The sequence below is a fragment of the Oratosquilla oratoria genome, chromosome 16 (assembly GCF_046742065.1).
Source record: "Oratosquilla oratoria isolate Oo_2021 chromosome 16, ASM4674206v1, whole genome shotgun sequence".
Taxonomy (NCBI): Eukaryota; Metazoa; Arthropoda; class Malacostraca; order Stomatopoda; family Squillidae; genus Oratosquilla; species Oratosquilla oratoria.
Window position 1 is genome coordinate 64,175,130 of NC_134792.1, and position 21,650 is coordinate 64,196,779.

Genomic DNA, 21,650 nt, shown 5'->3' on the forward strand with positions numbered 1-21,650 from the left:
GAGAGCTCAGAGCTCGTAGGTCCGATCTATGGGTAATGCTATGACCTTGCACACACACACACCCCCAACTCCCCGCCCACGAGAGTTGGAGTAACACCCCTCAGCGCTGAGATACTGATATTATTTCAGCCCCGGGCGAGGATCGAACCCGGACCTCCGTAGTGGCAGGCCAGAGCTCTAACCACAGCGCCATGATTGAATGGTATTGTTATTGTTTGTGTCACTGTAGTGCCAAGTAATCTGCCACTCTAACAAAACTTGAACTTTTATTACAAGCATGAGAACATAGGAAGAAAGTGAAGAAGAAAGACTGCTTGGGGGATGTAAGGAAGAATAGCTTTCCACACAATCCTTAATTAGTGAAACAAACTGGAAAAAGAAATAATTCAAGCAAACATCATGAATAAATTCAAGTTTAAATTTGACAAATGGAGATATGGAGATGGGACCCCATGAGCTTAGTTCTAACCCTGTATATTACAATTAAGTTAATGTACAAAATAAATCTGTTCACTAATAAACCCTCTTCTTAATGCCTGATCAGTAGCCACAACTGATATTACAACTATATAAAAAAAAAAAAAAGTACCTTACCATGACATAGTTACCAAGTTCCCAAACCACTGATGGGCCAGCTCATGTGCCACAACAACAGCAACAAGTTGTTTAGATTGAGCTGACGTTTCCACAGGATCATACATAAGTGTTGTCTCTCTGTATGTGATCAGACCCCAGTTCTCCATAGCTCCTGCTCCAAAGTCAGGAATAGCGATTAAATCTGTAAAATGAAACAACAGCTATGATACAATAATTGTTACCTTGAGCTTCATGAATTGCAAGCTCACAGCTTGGTTCTTGGGCTCTCCCCAGATCTCTCACTTGGAGGGGACAGACAGAGAGAAGGAAAGGAGGAAGGGAGGAAGGAAGAGAGAAGGGGAGAGGCAGAGAGAGAAAGGGAGGGAGAGAGAGAGAGAGAGAGAGAGGCACAAATAATCACATCACAATATATTAAAGCTTCAGTACAAGATGTAGTTTTCCTGAGCCAGTTCTTTATTTTAGGGTATGTAATTCATACTTGTTATCAGTTTGCATATTTTCACATAAATCATAAATAAAACTAATATCCTCCAAAGCACAAAAGAGTCACTTGCCTTGTTTGGGTAAAGGATAAGGAACTCTGAAGAATTTCTGATAGTATTCAAGGATGTGGGTTGCAACTTCCAAAGCATAGTCAGCTTGATCTATCATGCCCGGCGGTGCATACACAGAAACATTCACATTGTTGTGTGTGACGTTAGACTTGTGTGTATAATCACATATGACAAAGGCTACTAAATATGTACTCATTTCCAAACTTTCCATAAATTCATCACGCATCTATAATTAGAAGAAAGAATACATTAAAAATGCAGTGTTTATAGTCAAGTATATTGTAAATCTATAGTGATAGGCAACTTTGTATGTGTATGGATATACATGTGTGTGTATATATACATTGTGTGTATGTGTGTATTTACCAAGTTGTATTATACAGGAAGGGAGCTATGCTTGTAGTGACCCGTCTTTGTATCTTTCAACATCTAGTTTGTTCTTCAATTCTTGTATGGTTTTAGCACATACTACTGTTTTGTCCAATTTGTGTGTGTGTGTGTATGCGTCATTATGACAAATTAATTAATAAGCTCTGCTGCGGAGACTTGAATCCTTGTATGAGGGACTGTTTCTTACTAAGCATGAATGATATCATTATGCCACACCTGACTATATAAAATGGAACCTAGATCATGACCTGGTTGTTCCACCTGTGGTTAAAAAATTAAATCCCACCACTGTATATATGTATATGTATATATACATATATCTTTTATTGATATATGTGTGTATTTACCTATTTACCTAGTTGTAGTGTGTGTGTGTAATTATTGTTGCCTTGATTTTTAGTCATGGGAAACCGACAACCTCAAAGTAGCTAGCAACAGTCCTTGGGCCCTCTCCCAACGGACCTAAGAAGATGCACTGGACTTTGTGTTGTACTAGTGTGTATTTGTTTATGTCACCAGCTAACAGGAGGGGGAAGAGGAGGAAGAGGAGGAGGAAAAGGTGGACAAGAAAGCAAGGAGCAGTTGCTAGTCATCAGTTCTAGAGAAGACTTTTGATAAAGTACCTCAATCATCTTACGTATTGGGGCATATTGGAGGACTAAGAGACAGACTACTTGAATGGTTGAATTATTATTATTATTTTTATTTTTTTTATTTTTTTATTTATTATCTTTTTTATTATTTCTTTCAAGGAAAGGCACACGAGATTAATAGTAAAGGATAAGATGTCAGGATGGACAGCAGTGACCAGCAGAGTTCTACAAGGTTCAATGCTAGGACATACAGACGCTCCTCAACTTACATTTTAGTTACGAACCGAAAGGCCAAACGTAAGTTGTTACTGTACTATACATCTGTAAATTCTATTACTGTATCTTATAAAACACCCCTAAATAATTAATTATACACATAACATTGTAAAATAATAACATTAATTTCAATTAAATTAAATTCAAGCAACATAAATTGAGATGGTGAAGGAGGAGGGGGAGGAGGATGAGGCTAGGCATTATCAGTTTATCGTTTGTGAAATGTAAACAATGGACGCAGCATCATGCGCAAGTATCGTTTGAACTACGGAGAGCGCGCTAAACTAAAAAATTCACTAAATTTTTTTTTTACAGTTAGTTCAAACGTAAAATCGAAAAAACGTAAAACGAATGAACGTAAGTAGAGGAGCGTATGTATAATGATTTTTTCCTGTCACTGACATGATGGGAGGTACAAAAAGCTATGCAGACATGCTTGCAGATAATGCAAAAATCACAAGAAGAGTGAAAAACGAGGACTGTAGGCTCCTGCAAAATGATTGATTGATTGATTTATGGAATTTTTGGCTTGAAGGCCAAGCGCCAGAGCCAGTAGGCCATTCAGCGCATTCCTGCAAAATGATTTAGATGCTATTTTTGCATGGACCCAAGAATGAAAAATGCATTTCAATGCCAAAAAATGTAGAGCACTGGTAATGGGGAATAGATGCAAAAGACTATCTTTAAAGTATTCATTGGGAACTAAATCAATTTCAAAAGGAAAAGAGGAAAGATTTGGGAAGGTGTGGATAATAGACATCCTTCATAGTGGCTTTTCACAATATGGATGAAAAGATGATAAAAAAAACTCATAGAAACCCATCCAAGAATAGAATATGCCCCCTGAAGTAAGTGGATTTTTTCCTTAGTCCAAGAAAGTAACCTACCAACTACTATTGTTTTTTTTTTTTTAAACATGTTTGAAATACACCATTTTCAGATACATGATGGGTGAACATATACATATATAAATATAAATATACATACAAACATGCATCATACATACATATACTCAAATACACATATATCATCAATCAATTGGTTAATTGTTGCTTTGAGTTTCAGTGAGTGGTAAACCTGCAGCCTCACTTAAATGGTGACCCTCCCTCATGTAGAAAATAGGAAAGATGCATATATATATATATACATATATACACACATACATATAACACATGGCAACTTTCGCCCCTCATCCACTTGTGAAATTAGTGTAGACAAGAAAATATCCCTTCAGGGAGGATCAAATTTTCATCTACTGAAACCATACTTCACCCTAACCTATTTCTTGCCATCTTCCTTCCCTGCTCAACAGACATTCCCCTTATACACAAAGCCCCTTCCAACCACCCCATTATAGGTCTTCCCTTAATGGTCAACTGAGGTTTTGGGTTTATTTTTTTTATTTCATGTATGAAAATATAACTTAAAAGTTAGAACACTAAAATACACATTTCTAGCATTTTACAGTCTTAATTTTATCCAAATAGCATGATCTTAAAAGTGCCTGATAGCAGATGAATTTTTCAATGCTGTAGTTACATTTTCCACTGCTAGGGTAACAGATGACATTGGTAAAGTTGTTTACATTCTCAGACATGGCCACAAACATGATGGGGATTTCACATCGAGTGAAGAAGATCTATCGGATTTGGATGTCCTCTTGTGTTCCAATGTGGGTACGGTACAAGGACACATGTACGAACCAATTCGGATATCCAAACAAGACTCAACTGACAAAGAACATGTTGAGAGTAAGGAACCTTAAGAGGATGAACGCCCACAATGAGCAGGGAATAAGGATTGGTGAGTTCATCGGAATGTATTACTGTATGCACACTTCACATACATAAATGCACATCACACCAGACCAGACACATAATTTCGTTGGTTTGTCATCAAACGTGCGTATGAAACTTTAAAGGTTTGAAATGGTAGGCTTTATTCCCTGCTTGTTCTGGGTGTTCATACTCTGAAGATTCCTCACTCTTGACATGTTCTTCATCAGTTGAGTCTTGTTTGGATATCCGAATTGGTTCATACATGTATCCTTGTATCGTACCCATATTGGAACACAAGGTATCCAAATCCAATAAATTTTCTTCACTCGATGTGAAATCTCTATCACATTCGTGGCCATGTCCAAGAATGTAAACAACTCTACTGACATCATCAGTTACCCTAATGGTGGAAAATGTAACTATGACATTAACAAATTCGTCTGCTATCAGGCACTTTAAGATCATGCTATTTGGTTAAAATCAAGACTATAAAATACTAGAAACATGCATTTTAGTGTTCTAACTTCTTCTAAGTTATATTTTCATACATGAAATAACAAAAAATAAAGAAACCCAAAACCCTCTCAGCTGACCTTTAAGATTACTCTATCCACCTCTTCCTTCCTCATTTCTTTTTCATGTCTTTCTTCACTTATTCTTTTCATATACCCAAACCTTCCCTACACTCAGCCTACTTAGACAACAGCACAATATTTCTTCTGAACAATTTATGGACTAAACTGGTAGTCATGACTGCTTGCCTAGAGGCTGCAGGTTTCCTGCAAAATCAAGCTGGAGTAAAAGAATGATTGAATAAGTCCTTTAATCATTCTAGTCAACATGTTTTCCACACCTGTTTTCTGATCATTTCCTAGTTTTAAAAAGTACCTAGGTTTCTTAAATATTGTAACAATGGCAAAATGTTACTCAAAATACTACCAAAAATTCATTGTACTTGGGTAAAAGTAAAAGTGCTCTTTGGTCATAGGGCACTCATGTAATAAAAGTAAATAGTGACTTATTTTGTAGTGTATATTTTATAAAGGTTTCATACATGCAAGTATGTATTCACTAAATATTTTCATTTAGCTTAACAAAAACCTGATTTTCAAAACTCAGGCAATCCAACAAAAGTTCACAAACTTCACTTAGTGATGAAAAAAAAAAAAAAATAAGATGTTCATTCCATTCTCTGGGCAAGGTCAGTATTCATCTATCTCTTGCAGCACAGAGAAATGGAGAATTTTCCTGGGTGGAAAAAATAAATAATTTGTCCTGCTGTCAAATACTCTTTTTGTGTTACTGGAATTCTTCTCCAAGTATAATTTGATGTCCTTCATCCACCTGAAATGGTAGGCATTTTATTAGGAACAACATTCTTGTAACTGCCCCGGATATTTAAAGAACAATCTATTTATATAACAAGGATCTCTTCCTCCTTATATGGGAGGTTGCCAAGTCGAGGCACACACAAATTCCCACACATTTCACTCCCATCCACCATCCTTGTTTTCCTATCTTAAGCTTCTCATGGATGATGGGTCATCCCTGTTTCCTGCCCACTGCCCAGGTCAGAAACAATATAGCAAAACACTGTACATGTACATCTACAGCAGGGCCACTTCACTTTACATGTCGACCCTCCCTCTTCATCTCATCATGCAAAAAACAGAGAAGACAGGGAGAATCCCTTAAAACTGCATTAAAATATCATCCATATACAACCATCCTCCACTCATCCCTGTCCCCTGCCTTCTCCCTTCCTTCTTCAACAGACATTCCCCTCTTGCTCAAACCCCCTTTCATCCCATCCATCCATCTCATCCTTGGTCATCCCCTCAAGTTCATGCCATCCACCTTTGGTTTCTACACCTCTTTTACTAATCTTTCTTCACTCATCCTTTCCATGTGTCCAAACCATCCCAATAATATTTCATTAGCTCTATTCACAGCTCCCTTTCTACCTCCACTCTCTTCCTCATTTCTCACTCTATCACCCCTACCATATTTATCACACATTTCATCTCACATTTAAACTTCCTCTTTCTGCCTCTCTTAAATTCCAAACCTCCACCCCATACAATGTTGTAGACACAAGCAACCCTTTATATAATCTTCTCTATGCATCCATTACATGATGCCTATTTCTCATGACACTTTTCAATCCCCTAAGGTATTTACTTGCTTCATTTTATCTACAATTACCTCCATCCTAATTCCTCCATTTCCTGCCACATGCTACCCCAAACACTTACAACTATCCACTTCCTCTAGCCTCTCTCCTTTAAGACTTCTAACTCACTGCCATCCTCTTTCCATGTACATCTCATCACATTTTACTGACATTTACCTTCAACTTTCTTCTATCACGTATCTTCCTAAATTCCATTACTAAATGCCTTAATCCCACCCTTTATACAATCTCCTCTTAGCATCCATTCCTAAATGTATATTTCTCATTATACTTTTTAATTCCCCAAGGCATTTACTTGCTTCTCTCAATCTACATTCTAACTCTATCTCCATTCCTCCCTTTCTTGCCACATATGCCCCCAAGTATCTAAAATTATACATCTCCAGCCTCTCTCCCTTAATAATCACTTCCAGTTTGCTGTTATCTTCTCCCCTTGTACATCTCATCACCTTACTTCTGCCCACATTTATTTTCAAGTTCCTCCTACCACACCCCTTCCCAAACTCTGTCACTATCTTAATCCCTCCTCTGATCTTGCTACAAGTGCAGTGTCGTCAGCAAACAACAACTGGCTTATCTCCCATTTTTCTCCATTTTCTTTAACCATCTCCAATTCCCTGCCCATTGGCCTTGCATTTAACTCCCACACCACCCCATCCATGTACACATTGAACAGCCGTGGCGACATGACATCTCTGGTGAAGTCTCACCTTTACCTTAAACCACTCACTCTCTCCATTTCTAATTCTAAAACATTTCTAATTCTAGATATAAGCAATGCATTTTATAAAGTTCTCTGATGTATACACATACACACATATAATACCAAGGGGTTTTTCCTCCTTACAAGGGAGGTAGCCAAAATCAAAAGGCACAAATACACTGTCACCCATTTCATTCCCACACACTCCACTTCTATTCACCAACCTTCCCTCCCTCTTTTCTTGGCTCCTCCTGGATGACAGGTCATCAGCATCATCCATACACAACCATTCTTCACTCACCCCAATCTCCTGTCTTCTCCCTTCCTCAACAGACATCCCCCTCTTTCTCAATGACCCTTTTACCCTATCCATCCATCTCATCCTTTGTCGCCCCCTCCTGTTCACTCCATCCACCTCTGCCTTCCACACTTTTTACTAATCTTTTTTCACTCATTCTTTCCATGTGTCCAAACTATCCCAATACTCTTTTATCAACACTATCTCCCAGTTCCTTTTCCACCCCACTTCCTGTTTCTCACTCTATCCAGCCTAGTAACCCCCACCATACTTCTCAGACATTTCATCACAAACACATTTAAACTCTTCCTCTCTTATGTTCCATGTTTCTGCCTCATACAGTGTTATCAGCACAATCACCCCTTCATACAATCTCCTCTTAGCATCCATTCCTAAATGTTTATTTCTCATTACACTTTTTCATTCCCCAAGGCATCTACTTGCTTCTTTCAACTTAACTTCTACCTCCACCTCCACTCCTCCCTTTCCTGCTACATGCACCCCCAAGTATCTGAAGCTATCCATTTCCTCCAGCCTCTCTCCCTTAATACTCACTTTCAATTTGCTGCTATCCTCTCCTCTTGTACACCTCATCACCTTACTTTTGCCTGTATTTATTTTAAACTTCCTTTTTTCACACACCTTCCCAAACTCCATTATTAACTCCCTGAATCCCTACTCTGATCCTACCACAAGCAGTGTTGTCAGTAAACAACAACTGGCTTATCTCTCATTTATTCATTTTCTTTAACTATCTCCAATCCCCTGCCCATTACCCTTGCATTACAACAACTGGCTTATCTCTCATTTTTTCATTTTCTTTAACTATCTCCAATCCCCTGCCCATTACCCTTGCATTTACCTCCCACACCACCCCATCTATATACACATTGAACAGCCATGGCAACATTACACGTCCTTGACAAAGTCCCACCTTTACCTCAGACCACTCACTCTCTCCATTTCTAATTCCAACACAGGCTCTACTATTCTTGTAAAACTCCTGACTGCTCTAAAAACCTTTCTTTCTATCCCATATATCTGTAACACCTCCCACAGTCCCTTCCTGTTTACCCTGTCATAAGCCTTCTCCAAATCCATAAAAGCCCAAAAAACATCCTTACCTTTTCCTAGAGCTTTCTCACATATCTGCCTTACCACAGATATCTGATACACAACCCCTACTTGTCCTAAACCCACACTGTTCCTCACTAATTACTCACTCTGTTAATCTCTTAAACCTCTCAGTCAAAACCTTCCCAACTACACTCAACAAACTGATCCCTCTGAAACTACTACACTCACACTTGTCCCCTTTTCCCTTGTAAAGAGGAACTACACAGACAGTCCTCCAGTCTATCGGCACTCTACACTCTTTTAGACATATATTAAACAACCTCACCAGCCAGTCCATCATTGTACCTCCCTTTTTAAGACACTCCACATAACATCTCTCATCATTTTAAATAACTGCTTTCACCTCATTTTTTCATATTTCTCCCCATTTTCCTCATTCATCAATATCTCTGATACATACTATCATAAAAGTTCATACAGATATTCATAACAATAAGAATTGGCTTTTTATCATGAATACAGTGCAGAGTAGCCCAAAACAATCAAATATATGGGAACAAGAGACTGTGCAATGGAGTATCCCAAGGAACAATGTGCTCATCCCAATACCTAATTATATGCAAGAACTCCATCTGCAAGTGTTCCTCATCATGTGTGCACTCTTTCCAACCAGTACATTTTGGTACAGGCTTCATAGCAGTGTGGTACTTCCTCACAAATTCAAGCTCCACAGGGCCTAGAAGACAATATATATTACCATAAATATAAGCACAGTATAATTTTATACATGCCCAGGAACAAAATAAATTGAAATATAAAACATCTTACTTTCAGCACACTGACCTATATAATGTGCAATATAAATATATATGTAAATCTATACATATATACATACACACAAAAACATAAACATACACATTTATATACTTACATTTTGATCTTTAATACAGTATACACACTCTTCATGGTATTTTCTCCCTCCTTTTAATCTATTCTCAAGATGCTATCAACAGCTACAAATGTCAAATTTGAACTGCTTCTCTCTTCCAAAATTGGGATGGCACAGAGGTGTACTGATTAAACTCAGCAAGATAAATTAGCTGGAAAAAATAAAAACTATCCACTGTTGAAAATCTACATAAAAAATCTTAACAATCCAGATCTCTCTAAACTATTCATTTATGGTGCTAAAATTTATGAAATAGATAGATAAGAGACCATTACAAGAATGAGTGAAAACTAATAGTTCAGAAGGAACTCTGAGGAGCATGCAATAGAATATATACATATACCAAAGGCTTTTTTCCCCCTACATGGGGGGTAGCCAAAAAGAAAAAGGCACAGAAACAACTCCCACCCATTCCATTTCCTATATATTCCACTCTCTTCCACCCTCCTCCCTCCCTCTTATCAATTTCCCTGTACACCAAAACACTCACTAACTTCAGATAGGAACCTAATCATTGCCACAGTACATCTCATTCCGTTACCATCATGTGCACTCATAACATTCTGTTTTAGAGAAAAAAATATTTATGCTTCTAAATACTAAGGGTTTTTCCCCCCTTACAAGGGCGGTAGACAAGTCAAAAGGCAAGTACCCACTCGCACCCATTTCACTCCCATCCACAACCCACATCCTTAGCTCCTCAGGGATGATGAATCATCCCTGTATCCTGCCCATTGCCCTGGGCCAGAAGCAATGCAGCAAAACACAGCACATCCACAGCAAGGCCGATTAACTTAATTGGTGACCCCCCCCCCCCTCTATCCCCTCATGCAGAAAAAAAAGAAGAAAAAACTGGGAGAAATTATTTTGGGCTACATAAAAATATCATTCATACATAACCACTCCCTAACCCCAAACCCCATCTCTCAGGGCAGTGGGCAAGATACAGGGATGACGCCACGACTCGGTGGCACAGTTGATAGAGCACTGGACTGCCAAGTACAGTGGTACTCGCAGTACCTGGTTCGAATCCTGCCCAGGGCCAAAATTATTTCGGTATCGCTGCGCTTCGGGTCATTACTCTGACTCTCGTGGGCGGGGAGTTGGGGGTGTGTATGTGTGTAAGGTCATAGCATTACCCATAGATCGGTCATACGAGCTCTGAGCTCTCTTTCGGGAGGGAAATAGCTGTCGATCACGAGTCCAACACGTGATCCAAAGACCAAGGTGAATGTATTATGAGCTAAGATGAGAGGGAGGAAAGGGTGGTGGATGGGAGTGGAATGAGAGAGAGTAAGTACGTGGCTTTGCTTTGGCTACCTCCTTTATTATAAGGGGGGAAAAGTTCTTGGTATATAGGTAGACTAAGAAAAAATTCTAATAAAAAGCACAATTCCTTTCTTTACCAATTCAAGTTCTACAGGGTTCATCCTAAAAGATAATGTGAAAAATACTACCACAAATATAAGTAGAGTACAATTTCATACCATCTATATACCAAGGGCTTTTTCCCCCTTACAAGGGAGGTAGCCAAGTCAAAAAGCAAGTACCCACTCCCACCCATTCCACTCCCATCCACCACCCTTTCCCCCTCTCATTTTAGCTCCTCATGGATGACAGGTCATCCCTGTATCATGCCCACTGCCCTAGGTCAGAAGCAATGCAGCAAGACAGCACATCCACAGCAAGGCCACTTCAATTAATTGACAACCTCCCCTCTCCATCCCCTCATGCAGAAAAAAAGAGAAGACAGAGAGAAATCCCTTCAGGCTTTCATACATGTGCTCAAAATAAAGTTGTGTAGAAATAAATACATACATACATATACCAAGGCTTTTTCCCCCTTTCAAGGGAGGTAGCCAAAAAGGGAAAGGCATAAAAACACTCCCACCCATTTCATCCCTAAATACACTCCACACCCCTCCCACCCTTCCTCTCATCTGAGCACCTCCTGGATGACGGGTCATCCCTGCACCCTGCCCACCGCCCTGGGTCAGAAGCAGTGTCGCAAGACACAGTACATCCACAGCGAGGCCGCTTCATTTAATCGGCGACCCCCCCTCTCCGTCCCCCTTTGCATATAAGGCGAGGACGGGGAGAAATCCCTTCGGGCTGCGTCAAAATTTACTCACACATACTACCCCACCCCCCACTTCCCCGCCCATTACTCCTCATGCAGTCACAACATCATCCATATACAACCATTCTCCACTCACCTCTGTCTTCCGTCCTCTCCCTTCCTTCCTCAACAGACATTCCCCTCTTCCCCAAAGCCCCCTTCACCCCATCCATCCACCTCATCCTAGGACGTCCCCTCATGTTCACTCCCTCCACATCTGCCTTCCATACCTCTTTTACTAGTCTTTCTTCACTCATTCTTTCCATGTGTCCAAACCATCCTAATATTCTTTCATCAACCCTATCTCCCAAATCCTTTTTCACCCCTGTTCTCCTCCTCACCTCCTCATTTCTCACTCTATCTAGCCTAGTAACCCCCACCATACTTCTCAGACACCTCATCTCAAACACATTCAAACTCCTTCTCTCTTCTTCTCTTATGTTCCACGTTTCTGCCCCATACAGTGCTGTTGGCACAATCACTCCTTCATACAGTCTCCTCTTCGCATCCATTCCCAAATAAATAAAAACTTTAAATTACTTTCAACACTCACTAATCCATATAATGTACAATTATGAAATATATGCTCCTATAACATAATACATTTAAGGAAAATATGCACAATGAAGGAAAAATCAATAATTATTAACTCAAAGTAACTTGTATGACTTTTTCTCCTCTAAAATGCAATCAACACTTAGTAACTACACATAAAAACAGGATCTATATATCACAAACTCTTCCTTCTCTGTCACTACATTCCTTATAGTTACAGCTGTGTGGATCTTGTAACCTTTATCATAATGATATTGTCGTTTCTGGCAGATTTCTCCTGATCTCAACCTTTGTAAATCCCAGCCACTATAACAGTAGTCTAACCTAACCTTACTAAACCAAAGGTTTAGTTATCAACCTAACAAAAAATCAAATGCTTTTTCATTGCCTTGTGTCTGTCAACATCAAAACCCTTACACAAGTTAAATTAGGTTATATTTTTTCCAAATATTGGCTGAGATTTTCAAAATTCAAATTCTAAAAGAGAGAGAGAGAGAGAGAGAGAGAGAGAGAGAGAGAGAGAGAGAGAGAGAGAGAGAGAGAGAGAGAGAGAGAGAGAGAGAGAGAGACTGCCATACCATTAAAGCTGACTGAAAATTAAATTTTGTTTACATATCCATATCAACATCTTAGTTAAGAACCACTACTCTAGGAGAATTATTATGGAACAAACATGGCTGCATGTCTACATGGGTGCACCAACCTACCTTCTTAGGTTCCTTCAAATTTCATGGGGAATTGTTTTATGCAGGCACTCCTGTGATTTTAGGTGCATATTGGAGTCACTAATTTTCTCATAGTCTTCTTATATGTGAAAAATTCCAAATTTGGCCTCTGGTTGGAATCACAGCTTATTCCATTTACAGGCTGCATTGTGACAGTGGCAATAGTGCACTGAGAAGACTAATCCATGATGCATGACACCAAACTGGACTGCTGTGGCATTATTTGATGCATGTGAATGGTGCAGATGTTAACTCAGTTGGTCAGTTTCCAAGTTTGCACTGTTCCTTATATCGTTATTTGCCACATTATGGAAATCCATGATTTAGAAATGTAAAGTGTAATCTTTGACCTACCGGTAGTTCTAAATTGTACATACATACATATACCAAAGGCTTTTCTCCCCCTTATGAGGAAGGTAGCAAAAAACAAAGGCATAAACCACTCCCACCCATTCCATCCCCATCACAATCCACTACCCTCCACCCTCTTCCTTTCCTCTTATCTTGGCACCTCCTGGATGATGGGTCATCCCTGCATCTTGCCCACTGCCCTGGGTCAGAGGCAGTCACAAGACACAGCACATCCACAGCAAGGCTTTAAAAAAATTAGTTCTAAATTGTAATGAAGTAAATATGCATAATTCAATCTAACATCACAAACTCCCCTTTTCACAGTGTTAGGATGGTGCTTCCTTAGAGCTTTTTGAAGCAGGAGAGGATTTAGTATAGTACCCCCTATGATTTTGCTGCCACTACACAGCCTTAAACCATCTCCTTTCCTGACTTTTTACCCTAAGTGGTGATACTCTAAACCACTTGGCTAGAAATATACCAAAAAAACAAAGGCATAAAAAGCACTCCCACCCAGAATATATACAGTACATCAGTAAAGGGATATGCATACATGAACATTTTTCCTCCCTAAAATAAAGGGATGGCTGAGTCAAAGCATGCACCTACTCTACAAATTAAAAAAAAGTCCTAAAGACTATAAACTAACCGAGCAAGTGGGTCTGCCCCACATCTATCATAACTCTTACTTCTTTCCATTTCACTCTTTCCTTCCACTAAACCCCGAATTCCCCCCTCCCTTCCTCTCCCCCATCTTATCTATCCTGCCCTCTAACTAATTATCTATGTCCATCCAAAAATCCATTCATTAACCTTCCCATCTTAGAACACTGTGAATGAAGGATCACTTGTCTCCCGCTACACGGCTCAGGTCTAAATCCAAAGTAGTTGTGGAGGGTTTTAATTTCTTTTTTTTTAGTTTATGAATGCTTTCTTGTGTATAGGTTTTACTTTTCCTTCTAGTTTTATGAGGATCTTTGCTGGGAAGTGGTCTCATGGGAAGTCATGAACACATACATACATATACCAAAGGCTTTTTCCTCCTTACAAGGGAAGTAGCCAAAAGACAAAGGCATAAAATCCACTCCCACCCATTCCATCCCAACATACTCCACTCCCATCCACCCCCTTCCCTCCCTCTTATCTTTGCTCCTCTTGGATGACAGGTCATCCCTGCATCTCGCCCAATGCCCTGGGTTAGGTGCAGTGTCACAAGACACAGCACATCCAGAGCAAAGCTGCTTCATTAAATCAGCAACCCCCCCCTCTCCATCCCCTCATGCAGAAATGTATAGTTTCCCATAATGTATTTGAAGGGAGGGTGGGTGGGTGAGCACATTGTTATATCAGAGGAAGTTGCCTCCTGGTTATGTTTAGGTTGGGGAGTTGTTCTACTATTTTGTTTTCTCTTTGATACCTGTTGTGTGCTTAACCAAGAGAATATTATATGTTGCTGATTGGAGACTTTTATACTAAAGTTGAGAAGAAAATGTCAGGTGAACCACATGCTGAGAAATCTGAAGTAGCCAAGAAAATAAAAGACACGACAAACATAACTTCCTAATGTTAAACAACTTACCAAATTTGTTCCATCAACAGCGATAGAAGATGCAAGGGGCATGTTGGAAAGTGTCAACTGGTGAGGTTCTCTAATAACACTTAGTTTGAATCTGGCTTTCATGTGTGGCTCATCAAAACATGGGAATGCAGATCGAGCTGAAGTGGGCTCAAAATGGGTTGCAGCTATATATCTGTAGATACAAAAAATTAAATATGCCATAAAACACTAACAGTGGCTCAAAATGGGTTGCAGTTATACATCTGTAGATACAAAAATTAGATATGTCATAAAACACTAACACTAAATCAAACCTAAAATAATTAGTATGTCTTCACCTAATTATGTAAATGTAATATACAGGGTACAATGTATATATACCAATACCATCCCAACTCTCTGCCTCACTTCCTCATTTCTCTCTACCCATATTTCATGTTAACATAATATCTATCTATACATCAAAAGGCTTCTTCCCTGTTATATGGGAAGTAGCCGGCTAAGGCATGCACCAACCCCCATAAGAATAACATAATTCACTAACATTTCAAGGATGAAGATGATTTGTAATTTCTATGGATAAAGCATACCATACCTTTTTTCTCCATCAACAGTTTTATATGATGAGAGATAGAATCCTTCCAATCCTTCCTTGAGTGCTGTTTCATAATTTATTTTTAAAGTGTAGTTGCTTCCCCGCCGTAGTATTGGAGACAAGCCAAGATACAGCTGTAAGATTTTTTATACATGAATTCAAGTCAATGTGTAATATAACGGTGTAAAAAATGTGAGGCAATTTGGAAGTTCTCTAATTTCTTTTACAAATATGAAGAATATACCTCTGATGTCAATGTGAAGTATGGGTAAATTCCTGAGTGTGACAAGAGTAATAACATACAGTCTTCAGAACAGACCCAAAATCACTCAATTAAAATAGTCTTACTTCCTTTAACCTATTCTTCTTTTTTTTTCATAAAAATAGGATGTCTAGCTGGAGGGAGGTGTCACTAGCTGAGTCCTACAGGGTTCAATGTCAATGCCAGTAATGTCCTTGCTATCCTGCACATTTGCACTTCCTCTTCATGAACAAAGTACAACAAAGCAAACAGACAGCACCACTGCACTCTTACAAGACTTTTGGCCTTCACAGGATATCTATACCAATTGTAAGGTATAAGTAGTAGTTAGTAGTGAAAAAGTGCAGAACATGAAGATGTCTACTGCATATGGTACATGCATTCCAATGGAAATATAAAAAACATTCTAAAATGTTCATTCAAACCAATGTGTATGTCATCAAGCTGTCAACAACTGATACTTCTGATGCAATGTCCTACTACCCATATCACACAATACATCCAAACAAATAGACATTCACACCCAGATCACTAACCAAACTTTTCATGACAGGCCACCAAACTCAATACTTCATCAAAATCCTGTGATATCAGAAAAATACCCCAAGAAAAGTAAGAACCACACTAGTACACCTACATTCAGGACACCCTCCAGCTCTTTGAAGGTAAACACTGAATAGGGCTGGCCACAGAATCAAACTGCCCTAGATGCAACAACCACACAGAAGATGCTGAGCTCCTCATCCTACACTGCCCCACACTAACAGCCCCTGGACAAACACAATATTTCTTTGCTGAGTAACCTATAAGCCTGTCTGGCTGCCATTACCAATTACTTGAGAAATGTGGGTCTCCTGCAAGAGATTTGGGGCAACAGATTACTTGAGTGACTCTGTACATGCCCAAACCATCCATTAAAGTGAAGTAATTAAAACAATTACTTAACTCAATGTCATTAGCCATTTCTCAAGCTGTCAATTGATGGGAAATTATTAAAATGAAGAACTTTATAAAAGCATAGAAAAAAATTGAGGGGCATTATGGAACTTCAATGTGCCTTTTCCAAGATGATTGGGGATAAGGGTAAAGAAAGTTACTAGATGAGAGCTAGCTAGCTTCCCAGATTCATTTTGGGATGTTAGTTGGGAGGAAGATCAATATAAGAATTTTTTGTATATTTACATTACTATTTCAGTCCAGATATATCTTACCTGTTGATGCTTTTGATAGACGAGGAATTTTATAATCTTAATAGGTTGATCATACTTGTCCCGTAATGAATAATGAGAAACGTTGAGGTTATGACCATGAATGATGACGGATGAAGTTTCTTCTATGGCTGTCAGTTTTATTGTTAGATGACCTGTTTGAAAGAGATGAAATTCACTCATTAGTCAAGAATATAATTAATTCAAACAGCATGAAACTTCAGCTTCAAAAGCACTGAAAAACAATTAAATACCTTCAACATGTTGGTTGGTTATGTTGGGATGCAAACGAAGAGAATAACTTAACGGTCGAACATGAAAAGGAAGTCTAACATCCTTCCATGGAAATTCTTCACCATTTGTTGCTGTGGCTGGTGTGGTTGGAGGTACTCCAGTTGGATGATTACCCATCCCAGGCAAAGGTTCGCCTGTGTATGTTGCCTCAGGACATCCTGGAAATTTAAAAATTCAGTCAAAATGTGTAGTTACCTACCACCACACAAGAACACACACATACAATGATGATAATAATTGCTACCTTGAGTTTCACTGAGTGGAAAACCCACAGGCCCATAGCAGAAGGCCATAGTCCTCAAGGCCTCCCAGAGATCTCTCTGCGAGGAAACTCTAAACTGTTGTCTGGTGTATTGGTGTGGGTTTGTTTCAGAGTCACTATTTTAAAAATGAGCAGCTCCACTGTCCATCTTGCAGGATGGACCACCACAAGCAGGTACCCATCATTAGCCCTACACACACCCAACAACATAGCAAAATAAAAACTTAAAACATTCACCCAATATTATTTTCTAAGAATAAAAGTACTCACAAAAGTGAAATAAGTATATATTACTTGTGTATGCTTACAAAGAAAAGAATTCTGATACTTTACCTGGCTTTGTAAAGGCCACTATGAGAGCAATTCCTATAACTGCCATGAAACCTAGGGTAACAACACAGCAAGCTCGTTTTTGTGAACACACCATGACAGATCCAGGTTCATACATAGCTCGCTTGCTCATCATGTAGCCACTCTCACCAGGAGAACCTGACAAAAATAAATATACTCAACAACTACAAACAATCAGAAGGCAAAAACTATGTTCAACATATATTGGGAAAAATGCCTGATATAAACAACCATTACCACTGGGCTATATCACAGTATATATAAAGAAAGCCTTATGTGCATACAAAAATTATGTATCAAGTAACAATTACTATTACATCAACATATTTTACATACATCTACCATTATCTATCTACCTAACTGTATTTACATCAGTGTAATATAGAGGAAAAAGAAGCTCTTGTCAGAAATGTAGATGACAAGACTACATAGGTCATGAATGTTGGCTGGCAAGCAGGCCATATTTCTTTGTGCGGAGTAAGCCAGGAACAAGAGATGCAAAATTCCAGAGAAATTACCTCCATGATAATGGGCCGTGACTACATGACTAATGGGACAAATGATGTGTCTAACTTAGGTCAGTACAAGAATTTAAGAACAAATTAGATATGGCAAGATACAGAGACGGGACACCACGAGCGTAGCTCCCCTTCCCATAAGATACAACTAGGTAAATACTAATTCATTCATTCATTCATATCTTATCGCACCAGTGAGTGTCATTTGGACTGTCACTGCATGGTGTAAAGATTCATATCTTCCTGGGAAGACTACAGGGATCATCACAGGCAGGCTTTCTGTGTGATCCCCCTCACATCTTGAACCTTTAAATCTAATGAAAAAGTTCAAGTTGCAAGCTATAGCAAACAAGGTGATCAGCAAGTATTGGAAACAGTTAGGGAAAGATAAATATAAAAAAAAATTGTTGAGTACCTAGGTACCTACTAATCCTTTCTCTATTATCATTTGACCATCATCTCACTTCCCAACTCTAACATCATTCTTCTTCCTACCTATTCTTACTCCCTTATTGCCTGGTTGGCAAGTTAGTACTCCAGACACCCAGGTAAAACTCTCCCAAGCCTACCTCCATATATAAACAACATGGAAATCCATACATGACTTTCCCTCAAACCACTTCCCAATTAACAACTTTGGTACAATAATGCCTACTTAGATGTCATAAGGCACGAGTGGGTACACGAAGATGCCAGTGTCAGTGTCTTGATTATATATATTTTTCTGTAGTTGTACACGAGTTATCCCCGGATTCTGTGAAATAGTTTGATCACATTTTCTGTGTTTATTATTACTCAGAGTAAAAGAGAATGAGTAATACAGCAGTGGCTTTATATTTTATAATGCATGCAGTGTGATGCATCATACATATGGCAGCCGATGCTGCATGCAAGAATTTGATTCATACTGAAGTGGTTAAGATTAATTCTCACAGAAATTTAAATAAAATTAAAATTACAATTTATATACAAAAGAACTTTCATAATTTACAAAGAGGCAAACTTCCATTATTACATAGGAAATAGAGAAAACAAGACCTTTAACACAGACCAGTATCCATTTGGTGACAGAACACTGTATAAGATAGCAATAATCAGTCAGGAAGTCAGCAAGAGATACAAGAGATTGCAGAAAAATGTAACCTGAATTACTCAAGGAGATGGACATTAGAAAAAACAAAAACAAAATATATATATATATATATATATATATATATATATATATATATATAAGCTAAAAAATGAACAAAATCTAACAGAACAATTAAACAGACATCACAAGACTACAAATAATAAGACAAAAAAGGGGAAAACATACAAATAAAATAGATGGGAAAACAAATAACAAAAGTAGAGAACTATAAATTGTAAAAATTTCAATGCTCAACTCATTCCCTACCCATGAAACATAGTCACAAAAAAAAAAGCAATATAATTAATAAACACTTCTCCAAAACAAATTTCAAACCCACAAAAAAAAAAAAAAAAAAAAATCAAGCTAAACACAGCCACCAACCCCTCCCCCCTTTCTAACAAAGGTGTGGAATGGGCAATACAGAAAGTGAAAAAGTTCCATTCTGAAGACCCAGGCAAGATCTCAAACAGCCATGTAAAATACTAGGCCTAAATGCAATATGGGACTTGAGTGATATTTTCCACTACCCATCATTGTACAATAAAATTCCAACATCATGGAGAGAAAAAAAAAAATCAAGCTAAACACAGACGCCAACCCCTCCCCCCTTTCTAACAAAGGTGTGGAATGGGCAATACAGAAAGTGAAAAAGTTCCATTCTGAAGACCCAGGTAAGATATCAAACAGCCATGTAAAAGACTAGGCCTAAATGCAATAAGGGACTTGAGTGATATTTTCCACTACCCATCGTTGTACAATAAAATTCCAACATCATGGAAAAGAACCTATATAATACCCATACTAAAACCAAACAACTTGAAAATCTAGCATCATACATACCAATCTCACTACTATCCAACATATCCAAGCTGACAGAATGACTAATGACTGTAGGAAACATAACTAATCTAATCATCTCCCCAAACCAATATGGAATCACAGAAGGACACTCTACCTAAGGCAATGGGATGATTGACAGATTTATTGTTTGGTAAATTCTTACAAACATATGCCAGTTCCATATAGACAATGCATATGTGTATGTATACATTATCTCGCTATCTTGGAAGAGATAGGAGTGCATGGGACTCAGGTAAGGAGGGGATTGATCATTGTTGTGTAATGAAGAAGGTAAACAAGGATGGCAAGAGATGAGGAAGATAGTGTTGTATATTATTTTAAAAATTAAGTAGTATTGGTGTTATTGATATGCAGTGATTCTGTACTGAAAATTGACAGAAAAAGTATCTTTCAAAAGCAAAATAAAAAACATTACAATATGGGTTTGTGTATTTGGGTAGTTTTTTCCAATCCAATGGTTTAAATTGGACCATGCATCAGATAAATATTGAAAGTCTAATTGAGAGTTCAATGAAATTAAAAGAGGTACAATGATTGTAAATTATTCACAATACTGTATTTTCATGTAAATTAAAATATACTTTAGGAAGTGAACATTTCGAAAGAATAATATAATTATAAGTGTTTCCATTTGATGATTTGAGAGGAGCTATGATTATGATACAGAACTGAAAACTATGAATGATGAATATAAATTGTTAAACAAGAGAGAGAATTATGACAAGAAATAAAACTGATTGACTACGTCTGCCTGAGAAAGATATGTATATCTTTAAATGAGGGTGTTAACAAAAATCTATGAAGAGCAACATACAGAAATGGTGTGCCTCATTACTATCCGAAACCCTCTCTTCTTCACCTTTAGAATATGTTATGATCTAATACACTGTATTCACACTTCCTGTTATTTAATACAAATTTGTTCCATAAACATACCTGTGAGAAAGGCAATGTCGTCCACATCGTGATCACTCATGCTGGGGTCCCTAGAAAACGAGGCCCCCCTAGGCCCGGACCCCCCCAGACGAAGAGTGACGCTAATTTTGCTGCCTGAAGCCCCGGATGCTAAATAAAGCTGTCCAGGGATGTCGTATAACTGATTTAGTCTTTGGCGGCTCAATTAAGAACAAGGCAGTCAACTATGTTTTGTTACAACTTCTGCCGCTATAGTGCGGTCACTTGAACGTGCAGCAGACGACACACTGGAGTCTTGATACTTGACAGTTGCTTGTAAACATTAGAACGTGAGCGCCACCTATGCCCATTCGCATCCACTGCATGGAATTATTATTATTTTCAAATTTACATCAAATAAATTCTCTTAGAAATACCAATTGATGTGAATAGGATATATCACTGTATTATCTGAGCTATTGATTATAATAAATTCATACCCGATATAAAACAAGATACACTGGAGGCGATTCTATTAAATTTGGAGACACCT

The 21,650-nt window shown here is 38.4% G+C and overlaps 1 protein-coding gene across 1 annotated transcript in view; it reads right to left on the reverse strand.

Annotated features, from left to right (window-relative positions):
• Positions 1 to 21,447, reverse strand: part of LOC143034088 (endoplasmic reticulum aminopeptidase 1-like) — a 41,350-nt gene extending 19,903 nt beyond the window's left edge. Inside the window, exons 1-8 of the mRNA XM_076200015.1 lie at positions 21,140 to 21,447; positions 17,672 to 17,827; positions 17,037 to 17,234; positions 16,786 to 16,937; positions 15,313 to 15,446; positions 14,739 to 14,910; positions 1,152 to 1,377; positions 595 to 778 (exon numbers count right to left, since the gene is read on the reverse strand). Coding sequence (XP_076056130.1) covers positions 595 to 778; positions 1,152 to 1,377; positions 14,739 to 14,910; positions 15,313 to 15,446; positions 16,786 to 16,937; positions 17,037 to 17,234; positions 17,672 to 17,827; positions 21,140 to 21,179 — 1,262 coding nt within the window. The 5' untranslated portion in view covers positions 21,180 to 21,447. The remainder of the gene's footprint in view (positions 1 to 594; positions 779 to 1,151; positions 1,378 to 14,738; positions 14,911 to 15,312; positions 15,447 to 16,785; positions 16,938 to 17,036; positions 17,235 to 17,671; positions 17,828 to 21,139) is intronic.
• Positions 21,448 to 21,650: the final 203 nt, after the last annotated feature.